We start from the raw sequence: 22,207 nt of genomic DNA, 5'->3' as shown, positions 1-22,207 counted from the left end.
CACCATCACCACCATCACCACCATCACCACCACACCACCATCACCACCATCACCACACATCACCACACATCACCACCTTCACCACCATCACCACCATCACCACCATCACCACCACACCACCATCACCACCATCACCACCACACCACCACCATCACCATCACCACCATCACCATCACCACCATCACCACCATCACCACCATCATCACCATCACCACCATCACCATCATCACCATCACCACCATCATCACCATCATCACCATCCACCACCATCACCACCATCACCAAACATCACCACCATCACCATCATCACCACCATCACCACCACCACCACCATCACCACCATCACCATCATCACCACCACCATCACCATCATCACCACCACCATCATCACCATCACCACCACCACCATCACCACCATCACCACCACCACCACCACCATCACCACCATCACCACCATCACCACCATCACCATCATCACCACCACCATCATCACCATCACCACCATCACCATCATCACCACCACCATCACCACCATCACCACCATCACCACCTTCACCACCATCACCACCATCACCATCATCACCACCACCATCATCACATCACAACCATCACCATCATCACCACCATCACCACCATCACCACCATCACCACCACCACCACCATCACCATCATCACTATCATCACCATCACCACCATCATCACCATCATCACCACCATCACCACCATCACCAACATCACCACCATCACCATCATCACACCACCATCACCACTACCACCACCATCACCACCATCACCACCACCACCACCATCACCACCATCACCACCATCACCACCATCACCACCACCATCACCACCATCACCACCACCATCATCACCATCACCACCATCACCATCATCACCACCACCACCATCACCACCATCACCACCTTCACCACCATCACCACCATCACCATCATCACCACCACCATCATCACCATCACAACCATCACCATCATCACCACCACCATCACCACCATCACCACCATCATCACCATCATCACCACCATCACCACCATCACCATCATCACCACCACCATCACCACCATCACCATCATCACCACCACCATCACCACCATCACCATCACCACCACCACCATCATCATCACCACCATCATCATCACCACCATCACCATCATCACCACCACCATCACCACCATCACCATCATCACCACCACCATCACCACCATCACCATCACCACCACCACCATCATCACCACCACCATCACCACCACCACCATCACCACCATCACCATCATCACCACCACCATCACCACCATCACCATCATCACCACCACCATCACCACCATCACCATCACCACCACCACCATCATCATCATCACCACCATCATCATCACCACCATCACCATCATCACCACCACCATCACCACCATCACCATCATCACCACCACCATCACCACCATCACCATCACCACCACCACCATCACCACCACCACCATCACCACCATCACCACCACCACCATCATCACCACCACCACCATCACCACCATCACCACCACCACCACCATCATCACCATCACCACCATCATCACCATCACCACCATCACCATCATCACCACCATCACCACCATCATCACCATCACCATCATCACCACCACCATCATCACCACCACCACCATCACCACCATCACCACCATCACCACCACCACCACCACCATCATCACCATCACCACCATCACCATCACCACCACCACCACCATCACCACCATCACCACCATCATCACCACCACCACCACCATCAGTGCTGGTGCCAGGTGGTTCTGCGTTCCCAGCGTGGTGCCAGGCTGGTGGTTGGAACCCAGCGGCCCCTCCTGGTTATTGCTGCGACGCCATCCTCCATCGCTGCTGCTCGCTAACACCGCACTTGCCCCGGCGGTCTGTGTGGGCTACACGGGCGGGGGGGATCCTTTGTCTTTGTCTGTGTGATCACAGCCTCTGAAGATTCCCGTTGCAGACGAGTTGATTTTAGCCGTGGGTGAGTGGACTCGTCATCGTCACCACCATCGTCATCACCATTGTCATCACCATCGTCATCGTCATCACCATCGTCATTGTAATCACCATCGTCATTGTCATCACCATCATAATTACCATCGTCATTGTAATCACCATCGTCATCGTCACCACCATCGTCACCACCATCGTCATCGTCATCACCATCGTCATTGTCATCACCATCGTCATCACCATCGTCATCACCATCGTCATCGTCATCACCATTGTCAACACCATCACCATCATCATTGTCATCACCATCGTCATCACCATCGTCATCACCATCACCATCGTCATCACCATCGTCATCACCATCGTCATCACCATCATAATCGTTATCACCATCGTCATTGTCATCACCATCATAATCACCATCGTCACCATCACCATCATAATTACCATCATCACCATCGTCATCACCATCATCATTGTCATCACCATCGTCATTGTAATCACCATCGTCATTGTCATCACCATCGTCATTGTCAACACCGTCGTCATCACCATCGTCATCGCCATCACCATCGTCATCACCATCGTCATTGTAATCATCATCGTCATCACCATCGTCATTGTAATCACCATCATCAAGACCATCGTCATCACTATCGTCATCACCATCGTCATTGTCATCACCATCATAATTAATATCGTCACCATCACCATCATAATTACCATCATCGTCACCATCACCATTGTCAACACCATCGTCACCATTGTCAACAACATCGTCACCATCACCATTGTCAACAACATTGTCACCATCACCATTGCCAACAACATCGTCACCATTGTCAACAACATCGTCACCATTGTCAACAACATCGTCACCATTGTGAACACCATCGTCACCATTGTCAACAACATCGTCACCATTGTCAACAACATCATCACCATTGTCAACAACATCGTCACCATTGTCAACAACATCGTCACCATCACCATTGTTAACAACATTGTCACCATTGTCAACAACATCGTCACCATTGTCAACAACATCGTCACCATGGTCAACAACATCGTCACCATTGTCAACAACATCGTCACCATTGTCAACAACATCGTCACCATGGTCAACAACATCGTCACCATTGTCAACAACATCGTCACCATCGTGAACACCATCGTCACCATTGTCAACAACATCGTCACCATTGTCAACACCATCGTCACCATTGTCAACAACATCGTCACCATTGTCAATACCATCGTCACCATTGTCAACAATATCGTCACCATCACCATTGTCAACAACATCGTCACCATTGTCAACAACATCGTCACCATCACCATTGTTAACAACATCGTCACCATTGTCAACAACATCATCACCATCACCATTGTCAACAACATCGTCACCATCACCATTGTCAACAACATCGTCACCATTGTCAACAACATCGTCACCATCACCATTGTTAACAACATCGTCACCATCACCATTGTCAACAACATCGTCACCATTGTCAACAACATCGTCACTATTGTCAACAACATCATCACCATTGTTAACAACATCATCACCATCACCATTGTTAACAACATCGTCACCATTGTTAACACCATCGTCACCATCACCATCGTCAACAACATTGTCACCATCACCATTGTCAACAACATCGTCACCATCACCATTGTCAACAACATCGTCACCATTGTCAACAACATCGTCACCATCACCATTGTTAACAACATCGTCACCATTGTCAACAACATCATCACCATCACCATTGTCAACAACATCGTCACCATTGTCAACAACATCGTCACCATCACCATTGTCAACAACATCGTCACCATTGTCAACAACATCGTCACCATCACCATCGTCAACAACATCGTCACCGTTGTCAACAACATCATCACCATTGTCAACAACATCGTCACCATTGTCAACAACATCATCACCATTGCCAACAACATCGTCACCATCACCATCGTCAACATCATCGTCACCATCACCATTGTCAACAACATCGTCACTGTCACCATTGTCAACAACATCGTCACCATCACCATTGTCAACAACATCGTCACCATTGTGAACAACATCATCACCATTGTCAACAACATCGTCACCATTGTGAACAACATCGTCACCATTGTCAACAACATCGTCACCATTATCAACAACATCGTCACCATTGTCAACAACATCGTCACCATTGTCAACAACATCGTCACCATTGTTAACAACATCGTCACCATTGTCAACAACATCGTCACCATCACCATCGTCAACAACATCGTCACCATCACCATTGTCAACAACATCGTCACCATCGTCAACACCATCGTCACCATCACCATTGTAAAACAACATCGTCACCATCACCATTGTCAACACCATCGTCACCATTGTCAACAACATCGTCACCATTGTCAACAACATCGTCACCATTGTCAACAACATCGTCACCATCACCATTGTCAACAACATCGTCACCATCACCATTGTCAACAACATCGTCACCATCACCATTGTCAACAACATCGTCACCATTGTCAACAACATCGTCACCATCACCATCGTCAACAACATCGTCACCATCACCATTGTCAACAACATCGTCACCATTGTCAACAACATCGTCACCATCGTCAACAACATCGTCACCATCGTGAACACCATCATCACCATTGTCAACAACATCGTCACCATCACCATTGTCAACAACATCGTCACCATTGTCAACAACATCGTCACCATCGTGAACACCATCATCACCATTGTCAACAACATCGTCACCATCACCATTGTCAACAACATCGTCACCACCGTCAACAACATCGTCACCATCGTGAACACCATCATCACCATTGTCAACAACATCGTCACCATCACCATCGTCAACAACATCGTCACCATCACCATCGTCAACAACACCATCACCATCACCATTGTCAACAACATCATCACCATCACCATTGTTAACACCATCGTCACCATTGTCAACAACATCGTCACCATCACCATTGTCAACACCATCGTCACCATCACCATCGTCAACAACATCGTCACCATCACCATTGTCAACAACATCGTCACCATCACCATTGTCTACAACATCATCACCATCACCATTGTTAACACCATCGTCACCATTGTCAACAACATCGTCACCATCACCATTGTCAACACCATCATCACCATCACCATCGTCAACAACATTGTCACCATCACCATTGTCAACAACATCGTCACCATCACCATCGTCAACAACATCATCACCATTGTCAACAACATCGTCACCATTGTCAACAACATCGTCACCATCACCATTGTCAACAACATCGTCACCATCACCATCGTCAACAACATCATCACCATCACCATTGTCAACAACATCGTCACCATTGTCAACAACATCGTCACCATCACCATCGTCAACAACATCGTCACCATCACCATTGTCAACACCATCGTCACCATTGTCAACAACATCGTCACCATTGTCAACAACATCGTCACCATTGTCAACAACATCGTCACCATTGTCAACAACATCGTCACCATCACCATTGTCAACAACATTGTCACCATCACCATTGTCAACAACATCGTCACCATCACCATTGTCAACAACATCGTCACCATTGTCAACAACATCGTCACCATCACCATCGTCAACAACATCGTCACCATCACCATTGTCAACAACATCGTCACCATCACCATCGTCAACAACATCGTCACCATCACCATTGTCAACAACATCGTCACCATTGTCAACAACATCGTCACCATCGTCAACAACATCGTCACCATCGTGAACACCATCATCACCATTGTCAACAACATCGTCACCATCACCATTGTCAACAACATCGTCACCATTGTCAACATCATCACCATTGTCAACAACATCATCACCATCACCATTGTTAACACCATCGTCACCATTGTCAACAACATCGTCACCATCACCATTGTCAACACCATCGTCACCATCACCATCGTCAACAACATTGTCACCATCACCATTGTCAACAACATCGTCACCATTGTCAACAACATCGTCACCATCACCATTGTCAACAACATCGTCACCATCACCATCGTCAACAACATCATCACCATCACCATTGTCAACAACATCGTCACCATTGTCAACAACATCGTCACCATCACCATCGTCAACAACATCGTCACCATCACCATTGTCAACACCATCGTCACCATTGTCAACAACATCGTCACCATTGTCAACAACATCATCACCATTGTCAACAACATCGTCACCATTGTCAACAACATCGTCACCATTGTCAACAACATCGTCACCATCACCATTGTCAACAACATCGTCACCATCACCATCGTCAACAACATCGTCACCATCACCATTGTCAACAACATCGTCACCATCGTCAACAACATCGTCACCATTGTCAGCAACATCGTCACCATTGTCAACAACATCATCACCATTGTCAACAACATCGTCACCATTGTCAACAACATCATCACCATCGTGAACACCATCGTCACCATTGTCAGCAACATCAGCAACATCGTCACCATTAACACGTAGGCTTTCGCGACCAATATTATTCATAATAAAGGTTTTTGGGTTAGATCGCGTTTATTTATAAATGTGTCGCAACCCTCCACCACCGGACACGGCCAATCAGCAAAAAAAGTGTCACGTTGACAAAAGACAAATAATTCACTACTTCAGCCCACCGGTGTGTTGAAGAGTTAATCCACATTTACAGTTTGAGTACGACGTTTCGCTGGTAAATACATCCAGCATCATCAAGCAATTCGCCAGAATGGTAAAGCCCTCGCTTGCTCCCGGTTTTTATATATAAAAATATATATAAAAACCGGGAGCAAGCGAGGGCTTTACCATTCTGGGAGCAAGCGAGGGCTTTACCATTCTGGCGAATTGCTTGATGATGCTGGATGTATTTACCAGCGAAACGTCGTACTCAAACTGTAAATGTGGATTAACTCTTCAACACACCGGTGGGCTGAAGTAGTGAATTATGTCTTTTGTCAACGTGACACTTTTTTTGCTGATTGGCCGTGTCGGGTGGTGGAGGGTTGCGACACATTTATAAATAAACGCGATCTAACCCAAAAACCTTTATTATGAATCGTCACCATTGTCAACAACATCGTCACCATTGTCAACAACATCGTCACCATTGTGAACACCATCGTCACCATTGTCAACAACATCATCACCATCACCATTGTGAACACCATCATCACCATTGTCAACAACATCGTCACCATTGTCAACAACATCGTCACCATCACCATTGTCAACAACATCGTCACCATTGTCAACAACATCGTCACCATTGTCAACAACATCATCACCATTGTCAACAACATCGTCACCATCACCATTGTCAACAACATCGTCACCATCACCATCGTCAACAACACCATCACCATCATCAACAACATCGTCACCATGGTCAACAACATCGTCACCATTGTCAACAACATCGTCACCATTGTGAACACCATCACCATTGTCAACACCATCGTCACCATTGTCAACAACATCGTCACCATCACCATTGTCAACAACATCGTCACCATCACCATCGTCAACAACACCATCACCATCGTCAACAACATCGTCACCATCACCATTGTCAACAACATCGACATCACCGTGTCCCACCCCGTGTCCCACCCCGTGTCTCACCGTCTCTCATTGTCTCACCTGTCCCACCCCGTGTCTCACCGTGGGTCTCACCGTGTCTCACCGTGTGTCTCACCGTGTGTCTCACCGTGTCTCACCGTGTCTCACCGTGTCTCACCGTGTCCCACCCCGTGTCTCATCGTGTCTCACCGTGTGTCTCACCCCGTGTCTCACCGTGTGTCTCACCGTGTGTCTCACCGTGTCCCACCCCGTGTCTCATCGTGTCTCACCGTGTGTCTCACCCCGTGTCTCACCGTGTGTCTCACCGTGTGTCTCACCGTGTCTCACCGTGTCTCATCGTGTCTCACCGTGCCTCACCATGTCTCACCGTGTGTCTCACCGTGTGTCTCACCGTGTGTCTCACCGTGTCTCACCGTGTGTCTCACCGTGTGTCTCACCGTGTGTCTCACCGTGTGTCTCACCGTGTCTCACCGTGTGTCTCACTGTGTGTCTCACCCCGTGTCTCACCGTGTCTCACCCCGTGTCTCACCGTGTGTCTCACCGTGTGTCTCACCCCGTGTCTCACCGTGTGTCTCATCGTGTCTCACCGTGTGTCTCACCGTGTGTCTCACCCCATGTCTCACCGTGTGTCTCACCGTGTCTCACCGTGTCTCACCGTGCCTCACCATGTCTCACCGTGTGTCTCACCGTGTGTCTCACCGTGTGTCTCACCCCGTGTCTCACCGTGTGTCTCACTGTGTGTCTCACCGTGTGTCTCACCGTGTGTCTCACCGTGTGTCTCACCGTGTGTCTCACCGTGTGTCTCACCGTGTGTCTCACCCCGTGTCTCACCGTGTGTCTCACCGTGTCTCATCGTGTCTCACCGTGCCTCACCATGTCTCACCGTGTGTCTCACCGTGTGTCTCACCGTGTGTCTCACCCCGTGTCTCACCGTGTGTCTCACTGTGTGTCTCACCGTGTGTCTCACCCCATGTCTCACCGTGTGTCTCACCGTGGCTCACCGTGTCTCACCGTGTGTCTCACCGTGTGTCTCACCGTGTGTCTCACCGTGTGTCTCACCGTGTCTCACCGTGTGTCTCACCGTGTGTCTCACCCCGTGTCTCACCGTGTGTCTCACCGTGTGTCTCACCGTGTGTCTCACCGTGTCTCTCACCGTGTGTCTCACCGTGTGTCTCACCGTGTGTCTCACCGTGTGTCTCACCCCGTGTCTCACCCCGTGTCTCACCCCGTGTCTCACCCCGTGTCTCACCGTGTGTCTCACCGTGTGTCTCATCGTGTGTCTTACCCCGTGTCTCACCGTGTGTCTCACCGTGTGTCTCACTGTGTGTCTCACCGTGTGTCTCACCGTGTGTCTCACCCCGTGTCTCACCGTGTGTCTCACCGTGTGTCTCACCCCGTGTCTCACTGTGTGTCTCACCGTGTGTCTCACCGTGTGTCTCACCGTGTGTCTCACCCCGTGTCTCACCGTGTGTCTCACCGTGTGTCTCACCGTGTGTCTCACCGTGTGTCTCACCCCGTGTCTCACCGTGTGTCTCACCGTGTGTCTCACCGTGTCTCACCGTGTGTCTCACCGTGTGTCTCACCGTGTGTCTCACCGTGTGTCTCACCGTGTCTCACCGTTTGTCTCACCCCGTGTCTCACCCCGTGTCTCACCGTGTGTCTCACCGTGTCTCACCGTGTCTCACCGTGTGTCTCACCCCGTGTCTCACCCCATGTCTCACCGTGTGTCTCACCGTGTCTCACCGTGTGTCTCACCGTGTGTCTCACCGTGTCTCACCCTGTGTCTCACCGTGTGTCTCACCGTTTGTCTCACCCCGTGTCTCACCCCGTGTCTCACCGTGTGTCTCACCCCGTGTCTCACCCCGTGTCTCACCGTGTGTCTTACCGTGTCTCACCGTGTGTCTCACCGTGTGTCTCACCGTGTCTCACCGTGTGTCTCACCGTGTCTCATTGTGTGTCTCACCGTGTGTCTCACCGTGTCTCACCGTGTGTCTCACCGTGTGTCTCACCGTGTCTCACCCCGTGTCTCACCCCGTGTCTCACCGTGTGTCTCACCATGTCTCACCGTGTCTCACCGTGTGTCTTACCGTGTCTCACCGTGTGTCTCACCGTGTGTCTCACCGTGTCTCACCGTGTGTCTCACCGTGTCTCATTGTGTGTCTCACCGTGTCTCACCGTGTCTCACCGTGTGTCTCACCGTGTGTCTCACCGTGTCTCACCCCGTGTCTCACCCCGTGTCTCACCGTGTGTCTCACCATGTCTCACCGTGTCTCACCCCGTGTCTCACCGTGTCTTACCGTGCCTCACCATGTCTCACCGTGTGTCTCACCGTGTGTCTCACCGTGTGTCTCACCGTGTCTCACCGTGTGTCTCACCGTGTGTCTCACCGTGTGTCTCACCGTGTCTCACCGTGTGTCTCACCGTGTGTCTCACCGTGTGTCTCACCGTGTCTCACCGTGTGTCTCACCGTGTGTCTCACCGTGTGTCTCACCGTGTCTCACCCCGTGTCTCACCGTGTGTCTCACCGTGTCTCACCGTGTCTCACCGTGTGTCTCACCGTGTAGAGGAATGCCGTGTGCGTCCCGGACTCGTGCTCGATGAGGCTGTCCGCCGTGCGGTGGAAACCGCTCAGCCCGGCGCGCTAGAGACGGCACGCGGACAGCTGGACGACTACCGGTGAGATGGTGGTGATGGTGGTGATGGTGGTGATGGTGGTGATGGTGGTGGTGATGGTGGTGATGGTGGTGGTGATGGTGGTGATGGTGGTGATGGTGGTGGTGATGGTGGTGATGGTGGTGGCCAAAACAACCCCCTACTTCCTCGGTGGCATGTGACGGTAACGCTGTGGTGGATGCGAGCGACGCCACGGAGGGAAGGACGGGCGACTCTGTCGTGGACAGTGCTGTGGGGGGAAGGCCAATTCCGATCGCCTCTACCCCTCATGGCGCTTGTCGCCACCGCAGCCGCCAAATGGGGGCTCTGGACGGGTGCGAGGGGCTGGTGACCCCTCCACCTTCAATACAAGCACCACGAAAACACGTGTTCAAAATCTAACTAAGCTTGTGCCGGAGGCGCCGGGGGGACAGGCGTCTATGACGTCTCCTGGCCAAACCCCATTTGGCAGAGCCAGGAGATTGAATCTTTACCCTCGGGGCTCCTCCAGATGCCGCAAAAAGCCACTTTGTGTGGCCACGTGGAATGTTCGAACGCTCACTGCGGAGGAGAGGCTGCCACTCCTCTGTCGGGAGCTGGACCAATACCGCCTGGATCTCTGTGGTATTCAGGAGGTCTGATCGACCGGCTCTGGCTCCTGCCACCATGAGGGGTGGACAGTCCTCTACTCGGGGCAGCAGACTGCCAAACAACAGGGAGTAGCTCTTGTTCTGAACAAAAGAATGAAGGGGGCGTGGGAGCGTGGCGGTGAGGTGTGGGAAGCTGTAAGCCCCAAGCTACTCTGGGCTCGACTTCCCATCAACCGGAGGCGAGGAGTGGTGGTCGTGGTTACTTATGGCCCCACCGAAGACGAACATCCGTGGAGGCATGCAGGCAAAGCCGATGAGTCAGATGCCTTCTATGACCTCCTGTCACAGGTGCTGGCTAAAGTGGCCCCTCGGGATAGAGTCATCTTGTTGGGTGACTTCAATGCCCGAGTTGGTCATGATGCTAGCACCTGGTCTGGAGTGATTGGAGGGCATGGGCCAGATCAACTCATTAACAACGGTAGGAGTGCTAGATTTTTGTGCAGCCCATGGGCTTGTAATTACCAACACGCTGTTCCAGCATTAGCGCATCCACACAACATCATGGATGCACGCCTGGTCCAAGCAAGAACATCTGCTGGACTACATAGTGACAGAACAGCGGATGCGGGCCCATGTCCTTGACACCAGGACCTACCGTGGAACTGATGTGATTGTCATCTCTAAGATACGCCTATCATTCTTCCACTCCGGTGGTGGGTGTACACCCAGGACCCCATTCAAAACTCAGTGGCATGGTGTCAGCTCGCTGATGAAAGTTGCGAGCGAGAATTTCATCATACTACCTGGCATCTGGCTCCGCACCAAGCTTCGAGTTTTCTCGGCCACGGTGATTCCCTCCCTTCTCTACGCTTCCGAAACGTGGACCCCCCTCATGGAACATCTTCGCCGGTTAGAAACATTGAGGCTATCCTGCCTACGATCCATCCTGGGTTTAAGCAGGCTGGATTGTGTGAGGAGCTCACAGATCCTTGAATGACCTGGACAAAGTCCCATCGGTGAGCTCCTCCGGCAGGCAAGGCTGCATTGGCTGGACGATGTGGACGATGTTGACGATGTTGATGGTGGTGGTGATGGTGATGGTGGTGATGGTGATGTAAGAGGCGGAGGGTGATGGGGCTGGGGACGATGTTTGGAGAGACGATTTTGACGATGTTGATGATGTTGACGACGTTGATGGTGGTGATGGTGGCGATGGTGATGGTGGTGATGGTGGTGATGGTGATGTTGACGATGTTGATGGTGGTGATGGTGGTGGTGATGGTGATGGTGGTGATGGTGGTGATGATGGTGATGGTGATGTAGGAGGCGGAGGGTGATGGGGCTGGGGACGATGTTTGGAGAGACGATGTTGCCACCCGTTCCCAACGCGGTGAAGGAGGTTCACCTCGCTGAGCACAGTCTCACCAAGATCAGCAACATGATGTACGCTCACCACCACTCACCACACTCACCACTCATACTCACCACCATTCACCGCTCACCACCACTCACCAATCACCACTACTCACCATGCTCACAACCACTCACCACTCACACTCACCACCACTCACCACTCACCACGCTCACCACCACTCGCTACTCACGCTCACCACCAGTCACCACCACTCACCACCACTCACCACTCACCACTCACGCTCACCACTCACGCTCACCACCACTCACCACTTACACTCACCACCACTCACCACACTCACCACCACTCACGCTCACCACCACGCTCACCACTCACCACCACTCACCACGCTCACCACCACTCACCACTCACGCTCACCACCACTCACCACTCACCACCACTCACCACTCACGCTCACCACCACGCTCACCACTCACCACCACTCACCACACTCACCACCACTCACCACTCACCACCACTCTCCACGCTCACCACCACTCACACTTACCACCACTCACCACCACTCACCACACTCACCACCACTCACCACACTCACCACCACTCACCACCACTCACCACGCTCACCACCACTCACCACTCATGCTCACCACCACTCACCACCACTCACCACTCACCACTCACGCTCACCACCACTCACCACCACTCACCACTCACGCTCACCACCACTCACCACTCACGCTCACCACCACTCACCACTCACGCTCACCACTCACGCTCACCACCGCTCACCACTCACGCTCACCACTCACGCTCACCACCACTCACACTCACCACTCACGCTCACCACCACTCACCACTCACGCTCACCACCACTCACCACTCACGCTCACCACCACTCACCACTCACGCTCACCACCACTCATTCTGACCACTCACGCTCACCACCACTCACGCTCACCACCACTCACCACTCACCACCACTCACGCTCACCACCACTCACACTCACCACCACTCACCACTCATGCTCACCACCACTCACCACTCACCACCCACGCTCACAACCACTTACGCTCACCACCACTCACCACTCACGCGCACCACCACTCACCACTCACGCTCACCACCACTCACCACTCACGCTCACCACTCACAGACAACCTCAACTCACCACTCACCATGTTTGCTTGTGAACTACAATCTCACATCCTATATACGTGTGCGTGTGCTGACTGTGTGTGTGTCTGTGTGTGCATGTGTGTGTGTCTGTGTGTGTGTCTGTGTGTGTCTGTGTGTGTGTAACTGTGTGTGTCTGTGTGTGTGTCTGCGTGTGTGTGTGCGTGTGTGTGTAACTGTGTGTGTGTGCGTGCGTGTGTCTGTGTGTGTGTGTGTGTGCGTGTGTGTGTGTGCATGTGTTTGTGTGCGTGTGTTTGTGTCTGTGTGTGTTTGTGTGTGTGTGCGTGTGTTTGTGTCTGTGTGTTTTTGTCTGTGTGTTTTTGTCTGTGTGTGCGTGTGTTTGTGTCTGTGTGTGTCTGTGTGTGTGTGTGTCTGTGTGTGCGTGTGTGTGTGTGTCTGTGTGTGTGTCTGTGTGTGTGTCTGTGTTTGTGTCTGTGTGTGTGTGCGTCTGTGTGTCTGTGTGTGTGTGTGTCTGTGCGTGTGTGTCTGTGTCTGTGTGTGTGTGCGTGTGTCTGTGTGTGCGTGTGTGTGTGTCTGTGTGTGCGTGTGTGTGTGTGTTTCTGTGTGTTTTTGTGTGTCTGCGTGTGTCTGTGCGTGTGTGTGTGCGTGTGTGTGTGTCTGTGTGTGTCTGCGTGTGTGTGTGCGTGTGTGTGTGTCTGTGTGTGTCTGCGTGTGTGTGTGTGTTTGTGCGTGTGTGTGTGTCTGTGCGTGTGTGTGTGTTTGTGTCTGTCTGTGTGTGCGTGTGTGTGTGCGTCTGTGTGTGCGTGTGTGTGTGTGTCTGTGTGTGTGTCTGTGTGTGTAACTGTGTGTGTCTGTGTGTGTGTCTGTGTGTGTAACTGTGTGTGTGTGTCTGTGTGTGTGTCTGCGTGTGTGTGTGCGTGTGTGTGTAACTGTGTGTGTGTAACTGTGTGTGTCTGTGTGTGTGTGTAACTGTCTGTGTGTGTGCGTGTCTCTGTGTGTGTAACTGTGTGTGTGTGTAACTGTGTGTGTGTGTAACTGTGTGTGTCTGTGTGTGTGTGTAACTGTCTGTGTGTGTGTCTGTAACTGTGTGTGTGTGTGCGTGTGGCTGTGTGTGTGTGCGCGTGTGTGTGTAACTGTGTGTGTGTAACTGTGTGTGTGTCTGTGTGTGTGTGTGTAACTGTGTGTGTGTGTAACTGTGTGTGTGTGTCTGTGTGTGTGTGTGTAACTGTGTGTGTAACTGTGTGTGTGTGTAACTGTGTGTGTAACTGTGTGTGTGTAACTGTGTGTGTATGTAACTGTGTGTGTGTAACTGTGTGTGTGTGTAACTGTGTGTGTAACTGTGTGTGTGTGTCTGTGTGTGTGTGTGTGTGTGTGTAACTGTGTGTGTAACTGTGTGTGTGTGTGTAACTGTGTGTAACTGTGTGTAACTGTGTGTGTGTCTGTGTGTGTGTGTAACTGTGTGTGTAACTGTGTGTGTGTGTAACTGTGTGTGTGTGTCTGTGTGTGTGTAACTGTGTGTGTGTGTAACTGTGTGTGTAACTGTGTGTGTGTGTGTAACTGTGTGTGTGTGTAACTGTGTGTGTCTGTCTGTCTGTGTGTGTGTGTAACTGTCTGTGTGTGTGTCTGTGTGTGTGTAACTGTCTGTGTGTGTGTGTCTGTGTGTGTGTAACTGTGTGTGTGTGTGTATGTGTGTGTGTAACTGTCTGTGTGTGTGTGTAACTGTCTGCGTGTGTGTGTAACTGTCTGTGTGTGTGTGTAACTGTCTGTGTGTGTGTCTGTAACTGTGTGTGTGTGTGCGTGTGTGTGTAACTGTGTGTGTAACTGTCTGTGTGTGTGTAACTGTGTGTCTGTGTGTGTGTGTGTAACTGTGTGTGTAACTGTGTGTGTGTGTGTAACTGTGTGTGTAACTGTGTGTGTGTCTGTGTGTGTGTGTAACTGTGTGTGTAACTGTGTGTGTGTGTGTGTAACTGTGTGTGTGTGTCTGTGTGTGTGTGTGTAACTGTGTGTGTAACTGTGTGTGTGTGTGTAACTGTGTGTGTGTGTGTGTAACTGTGTGTGTAACTGTGTGTGTGTGTAACTGTGTGTGTGTGTAACTGTGTGTGTAATTGTGTGTGTGTAACTGTGTGTGTGTGTCTGTGTGTGTGTGTAACTGTGTGTGTGTCTGTGTGTGTGTAACTGTGTGTGTGTCTGTGTGTGTAACTGTGTGTGTGTGTAACTGTGTGTGTGTGTGTAACTGTGTGTGTGTGTGTAACTGTGTGTGTGTAACTGTGTGTGTGTGTGTAACTGTGTGTGTGTGTGTAACTGTGTGTGTGTGTGTAACTGTGTGTGTGTGTGTAACTGTGTGTGTGTGTAACTGTGTGTGTGTGTGTGTGTAACTGTGTGTGTGTGTGTAACTGTGTATGTGTAACTGTGTGTGTGTGTGTAACTGTGTGTGTGTGTAACTGTGTGTGTGTAACTGTGTGTGTGTAACTGTGTGTGTGTAACTATGTGTGTGTAACTGTGTGTGTGTGTGTGTAACTGTGTGTGTGTGTAACTGTGTGTGTGTGTGTAACTGTGTGTGTGTGTGTGTAACTGTGTGTGTGTGTCTGTGTGTTTTTCAGAGAGGGAACGGACGAGGAGAGACGGTGCGGTTCCACCCCGACCATCACCTCGTAGCTCACCACGCTCACCACGCTCACCACTCTCACCACGCTCACCACGCTCACCACGCTCACCACGCTCGCCACTCTCACCACTCTCACCACGCTCACCACGCTCACCACTCTCACCACGCTCACCACGCTCACCACGCTCACCACGCTCACCACGCTCACCACTCTCACCACGCTCACCACTCTCACCTTGCTCACCACGCTCACCACGCTCACCACGCTCACCACTCTCAGCACGCTCACCACGCTCACCACTCTCACCACGCTCACCACTCTCACCACGCTCACCACGCTCACCACGCTCACCACGCTCACCACGCTCACCACTCTCACCACGCTCACCACTCTCACCAGGCTTACCAGGCTCACCACTCTCACCACGCTCACCACGCTCACCACGCTCACCACGCTCACCACGCTCATCACTCTCATCACTCTCACCACTCTCACCACGCTCACCACTCTCACCACACTCACCACGCTCACCACGCTCACCACGCTCACCACTCGATGATGATGACGACGATGATGATGATGACGACGATGATGACGATGACGACGATGATTACGACGATGATGGTGATTGATGACGATGATGATGATGATGATTATGACGACGATGATGATGACGACGATAATGATGATGATGATGATGACGACCATCACGACGATGACGACGATGATGATGATGACGATGATGATGATGACGATGATGACGACGATGCTAATGACGATGATGGCGACGATGATGATAACGACGATGATGATGATGATGACCACCACGACCACCACCACCACGACCACCACCATCACCACCACCATCACCACGACCACCACCATCACCACCACCACAACCACCACCATCACCACCACCACGACCACCATCATCACCACCACCACCACGACCACCACCACCACGACCACCACCACCACAACCACCACCACTAACACGACCACCACCATCACCACCACCACGACCACCACCACCACCACCATCATCATCACCACCACCACCATCACCACGACCACCACCACCACCACGACCACCACCACCACGACCACCACCACCACCATCATCACCACCACCACCACAACCACCACCACCACCACAACCACCACCAACACGACCACCACCACCACGATTGCTCCTGGGCACTTACGCCGACAGCAGCCTGTGAAGGCTGCGCAGGGGACCCGTGCGTGTGTGTGTGTGTGTGTCTGTGTGTGTGCGTGTGTGTGTGTGCGTGTGTGTGTGTGCGTGTGTGTGTGTGTGTGTCTGTGTGTGTGCGTGTGTGTGCGTGTGTGTGTGTGTGTCTGTGTGTGTGCGTGTGTGTGTGTGCGTGTGTGTGTGTGCGTGTGTGTGTGTGTGTCTGTGTGTGTGCGTGTGTGTGCGTGTGTGTGTGTGCGTGTGTGCGTGTGTCTGTGTGTGTGTGCGTGTGTGTGCGTGTGTGTGTGTGTGCGTGTGTGTGTGCGTGTGTGTGTGTGTGACCGGCAAAACAACCCCCTACCTCCTCGCGGTGCCGGATGGGCAACTCTGTCGTGGACAGTGCTGTGGGGGGAGATCCAATTTTGATTGGCTCCTCCCCTCATGGCATATGTGTCCACCACAGGGGCTAAACGGGGGCTCTGGACGTGTGTGAGGGGCTGGTAACCCCTCCACCTTCAATTAATTACCACGAAACCACGAGTTAAACTGAAATATGTAACTAATAAACTTGTGCCGGAGGCCCCGGGGGGCCAGGCGTTTATGACGTCTCCTGGCCAAACCCCATTTGGCGGAGCCAGGAGATTGAATATCCACCCTCGGGGCTCCTCCAGAAACAACGAAAAGCCACTACGGGTGGCCACGTGGAATGTTCGAACGCTCACTGCGGAGGAGAGGCTGCCACTCCTCTGTCGGGAGCTGGACCGGTACTGCCTGGATCTATGCGGCATTCAGGAGGTCCGGTGGACCGGTTCTGGCTCCTGCCACCATGAGGGGTGGACAGTCCTCTACTCGGGGCAGGAGACTGCCAAACAACAAGGTGTGGCTCTTCTTTTGAACAAAAGAATGAAGGGGGCGTGGGAGCGTGGCGGTGAGGTGTGGGAAGCTGTAAGCCCCAGGCTACTTTGGGCTCGCCTTCCCATCAACCGGAGGCGAGGAATGGTGGTCGTGGTTACTTATGCCCCCACCGAAGATGAACATCCGTGGAGGGATGCAGGCAAAGCCGATGAGTGAGATGCCTTCTATGACCTCCTGTCACAGGTGCTGGCTAAAGTGGCCCCTCGGGATAGAGTTATCATGTTGGGTGACTTTAATGCCCGAGTTGGTCATGATACTGGCACCTGGTCTGGAGTGATTGGAGGGCATGGGCCAGATCAGCTCAATAACAACGGTAGGAGGCTGCTAGATTTTTGTGCAGCCCATGGGCTTGTAATTACCAACACGCTGTTCCGGCATCGGCGCATCCACACAACATCATGGATGCATGCCGGGTCCAAGCAAGAACATCTGCTGGACTGCATAGTGACGGACCAGCGGATGCGAGCCTATGTCCTTGACACCAGGACCTACCGTGGAGCTGATCTGCCCTCTGACCATCGACTAGTCATCTGTAAGATGCGCCTGCCATTCTTCCACTCCGGTGGTGGGTGTACACCCAGGACCCCATTCCGACCTAAAGTGGCCTGGTCTCAGTTATCTGATGAAAGTTGCAAGCGAGAATTTCATCATCGCTTGCGGCTGGGATTGGCATCGTCCCCCACTCCTGATGTCGAAGGTAAATGGGCGAGGTTTAGGACTGTGACTCATGCAGCTGCAATGGCTGCTTTGGGTACACGGTCCAGACCTCCCCAGAGACCCTGGCTGACAGAGGAGGTGTTCAGGATGGTTGAGAAAAAGCGACAGGCCCACTGTCATTGGCTACAGAATCCCACGTCAGAGAATGAGGAGGCTTACCGCAGCCTTCGCTCGGAGGTTCGGAGAGCCGTGAGGCGCTGCAAGGATGGGTGGTGGTCGCGGGTTGCTGGGGAGATGGAGGTCGCCTCAGTGGCCCGTGATCACAAATCTCTATTTAACTCCATCAAAAAAGTAACCTGCAGCGCCACACCTATTACCATCATTAGGGGAAAAAAACGGTGATCCAATCTCCGACCCCCAGGAACAGGTTTGCAGATTTGCTGAGCATTTCTGTGAGGTCCTGGGGGAGGGAAAATCCCTCAGCCAGGAAAACATCGTGGCACAAAGTGAGGATGACCCTGCTGAGGCTGCGGTGCCTCAAATATTGGAAGAAGTCACCCGCTGTGAGTGGCTGGCTGAGGTGCCATCTGTTGAGGAAGTACTGAAGGCGATCCGGAGTCTGAGACTTGAAAAGGCAGCGGGCAGAGATGATCTCCCAAGCGAAATGCTGAGGGAGGGTGGCATTTGTGCACAGACTGCCTTATGACATCATAACAACGGTCTGGGCCGCTGGACGGGTTCCGCAGGATTGGAAGGATGCCCTGGTGGTCCCCCTCTTTAAGAAGGGGGACCGCACAGACTGTAACAACTACAGGGGCATCTCACTCCTCAGTGTGCCGGGAAAGGTCCTGGCAAGGATTATTCAGCATCGCCTTGCCAGGCACGCTGAGGAGAGGCTTGCGGAGCCCCAATGCGGTTTCAGGAAAGGGCGGTCCTGCACAGATGCCATATTTTCTGTCCGTCTGCTACAGCAGAGGTGTAGGGAATTCCAACAAGACCTACATCTCTGCTTTATTGACCTGGTCAAGGCCTATGATACCATCAGTAGGCCTGGGCTCTGGGTCGTTCTTCGTGCTTTTGGAGTACCTGACCCTCTGCTCACGATCATTAAGGACCTTCATGATGGTGAGCGGGCCCGGGTAAAACTACGTGGCCGGGAGTCAGAGCCATTCCCTGTACACCTTGGGGTGCGACAGGGATGTCCTCTGGCTCCCACATTATTTGTGGGAGCCACGTAGTTCGTGAAGCCTTCAATAGCTGTACCGGGGGAATCTCCATATGGTACAGATATAATGGGAGGCTGATCGATGCCCAGGTGCGGTCAAGGGATGGCTCCCTATTGCTCAACCACGTTATGTATGCTGATGATTTGGTAATAGCTGCTCAGTCAGAGGAGGAGTTGGAGACGCTGCTGCTGAGACTGGAGCGTGCCACTAAGAGGTGGGGCCTTACCATCAGCCCCACCAAAACTAAGCACCTGCCTGGGTATTTTGTACCATCGGACACTCCACCCCCACAACTCCCAATCGGTGATGGGGCAGTTGTGGAGAGAGTGGAGAGTTTCCCATACCTGGGTAGTGTGCTTATGACTGGCTCCAGTTTAACAGCAGAGGTCTCACTCCGAATCAGTCGAGCGGCAATATCTTTTCATCGGTTGCGTAACGCTGTGTGGAAGCTACCTGGTCTGTCGCTCTGCACTAAGCTTCAGGTCTTCTCGGCCACGGTCATTCCCTCCCTTCTCTACGCTTGCGAAACGTGGACCCCCCTAATGGAACATCTTCGCCAGTTAGAAACATTTAGGCTGGCCTGCCTACGATCCATCCTGGGTTTAACCAGACTGGATTGTGTGAGGAGCTCACAAATCCTTGAAAGATCTGGGCAAGGTCCCATCGGTGAGCTCCTTCGGCGGGCAAGGCTGCGATGGCTGGGTCATGTAGCCCGCATGCCCAGCCAACGCATGCCGAAACAGCTTTTGTTTGGCCGGATTGAAGGGGCAAAGCGGGCGCGGCACGGGCTAGAGAAGAGATGGAGTGATGTGGTACAGGAGGACGTGGAGCTGAGTGGACTTGCCGATGACTGGTACCAGCGGTGTCAAGATCGGCCTCTGTGGAGGAGGCTCGTGAAGGATGCTACTGGGCAGTTGGAGGTAGTCGCCCTCCAACAACAACGGAGGGCGGAGGAGCGACGCTCACAACAACGAGCGGAGCGCCGGGTGGCCAAAGCACAGCAGGTTGGCACAGTAGGGGGCACAGGTGGTGCATCAGCCAGTCATCTCAGTCAGTCGACCCGTGGCACCTGGGTCTGCCCCGTGACCTCCTGCCAGCGGGCGTTCGACACTTCACGTGGCCTCAGGGTGCACATAGCCTGGCACAAGCGTCGTGGTGACGTCACCGCCACTTAGTGGCGAATGGCGGTTGTTGTTGTTGTGCGTGTGTGCGTGTGTGTGTCTGTGTGCGTGTGTGTGTGTGCGTGTGCGTGTGTGTGTGCGTGTGTGTGTGTGTGTGCGTGTGTGTGTGCAGGGAGATGATCATGGCGGCCGTGGCGGTGTACATGCGTGGTGCCGGCGTGTGTGTGTGTGTGTGCGTGTGTGTTCGTGTGTGTGTGCGTGTGTGTGTGTGTGCGTGTGTGTGTGCGTGTGTGTGTGTGTGCAGGGAGATGATCATGGCGGCGGTGGCGGTGTACATGCGTGGTGCCGGCGTGAGCGTGCCCAGCGCCCTGGCGCCCGCGCTCGCAGACGGCAGCGACAAGCGCAAGCGCAGCGTGTTCAACATGAAGAAGGTGCCCTCCACTCCAGCACCAGCACCACCAGCACCAGCACCACCTCCACTCCAGCATCAGCACCACCACCAGCACCACCACACCACCACCACATCACCACCTCCACTCCAGCACCACCACCAGCACCAACACCAACACCACCACACATCACCACCACCACTCCAGCACCACCACCAGCACCAACACCAACACCACCACACATCACCACCACCACTCCAGCACCAGCACCACCACCAGCACCACCACACCACCACCACATCACCACCTCCACTCCACCACCAGCACCACCACCACCACACCACACATCACCACCTCCACTCCAGCACCAGCACCACCACACCACCACACCACCACCACATCACCACCTCCACCACCAGCACCACCACCACCACCACCAGCACCACCACACCACCACACCACCACCACATCACCACCTCCACTCCAGCACCACCACCACCACCAGCACCACCACACCACCACACCACCACCACATCACCACCTCCACCACCAGCACCACCACCAGCACCACCACACCACCACCACATCACCACCTCCACTCCACCACCAGCACCACCACCACCACACCACACATTACCACCTCCACTCCACCACCAGCACCACCACCAGC

The 22,207-nt window shown here is 52.7% G+C and overlaps 1 protein-coding gene across 1 annotated transcript in view; it reads left to right on the top strand.

Annotated features, from left to right (window-relative positions):
• Positions 1 to 22,207, top strand: part of LOC142906241 (rho guanine nucleotide exchange factor 11-like) — a 105,111-nt gene that overhangs the window by 4,475 nt on the left and 78,429 nt on the right. The window contains exons 3-7 of the mRNA XM_076053621.1: positions 1,990 to 2,032; positions 10,244 to 10,355; positions 12,245 to 12,364; positions 16,032 to 16,055; positions 21,453 to 21,579. Coding sequence (XP_075909736.1) covers positions 1,990 to 2,032; positions 10,244 to 10,355; positions 12,245 to 12,364; positions 16,032 to 16,055; positions 21,453 to 21,579 — 426 coding nt within the window. The remainder of the gene's footprint in view (positions 1 to 1,989; positions 2,033 to 10,243; positions 10,356 to 12,244; positions 12,365 to 16,031; positions 16,056 to 21,452; positions 21,580 to 22,207) is intronic.

The sequence above is a fragment of the Petromyzon marinus genome, chromosome 62 (assembly GCF_048934315.1).
Source record: "Petromyzon marinus isolate PM22_M1 ecotype Great Lakes invasive population chromosome 62, UKy_Petmar_22M1.pri1.0, whole genome shotgun sequence".
Classification (NCBI taxonomy): Eukaryota; Metazoa; Chordata; class Hyperoartia; order Petromyzontiformes; family Petromyzontidae; genus Petromyzon; species Petromyzon marinus.
Note: the sequence above shows the minus strand (reverse complement) of the source record. Positions and strands in the feature narration are given on the sequence as shown.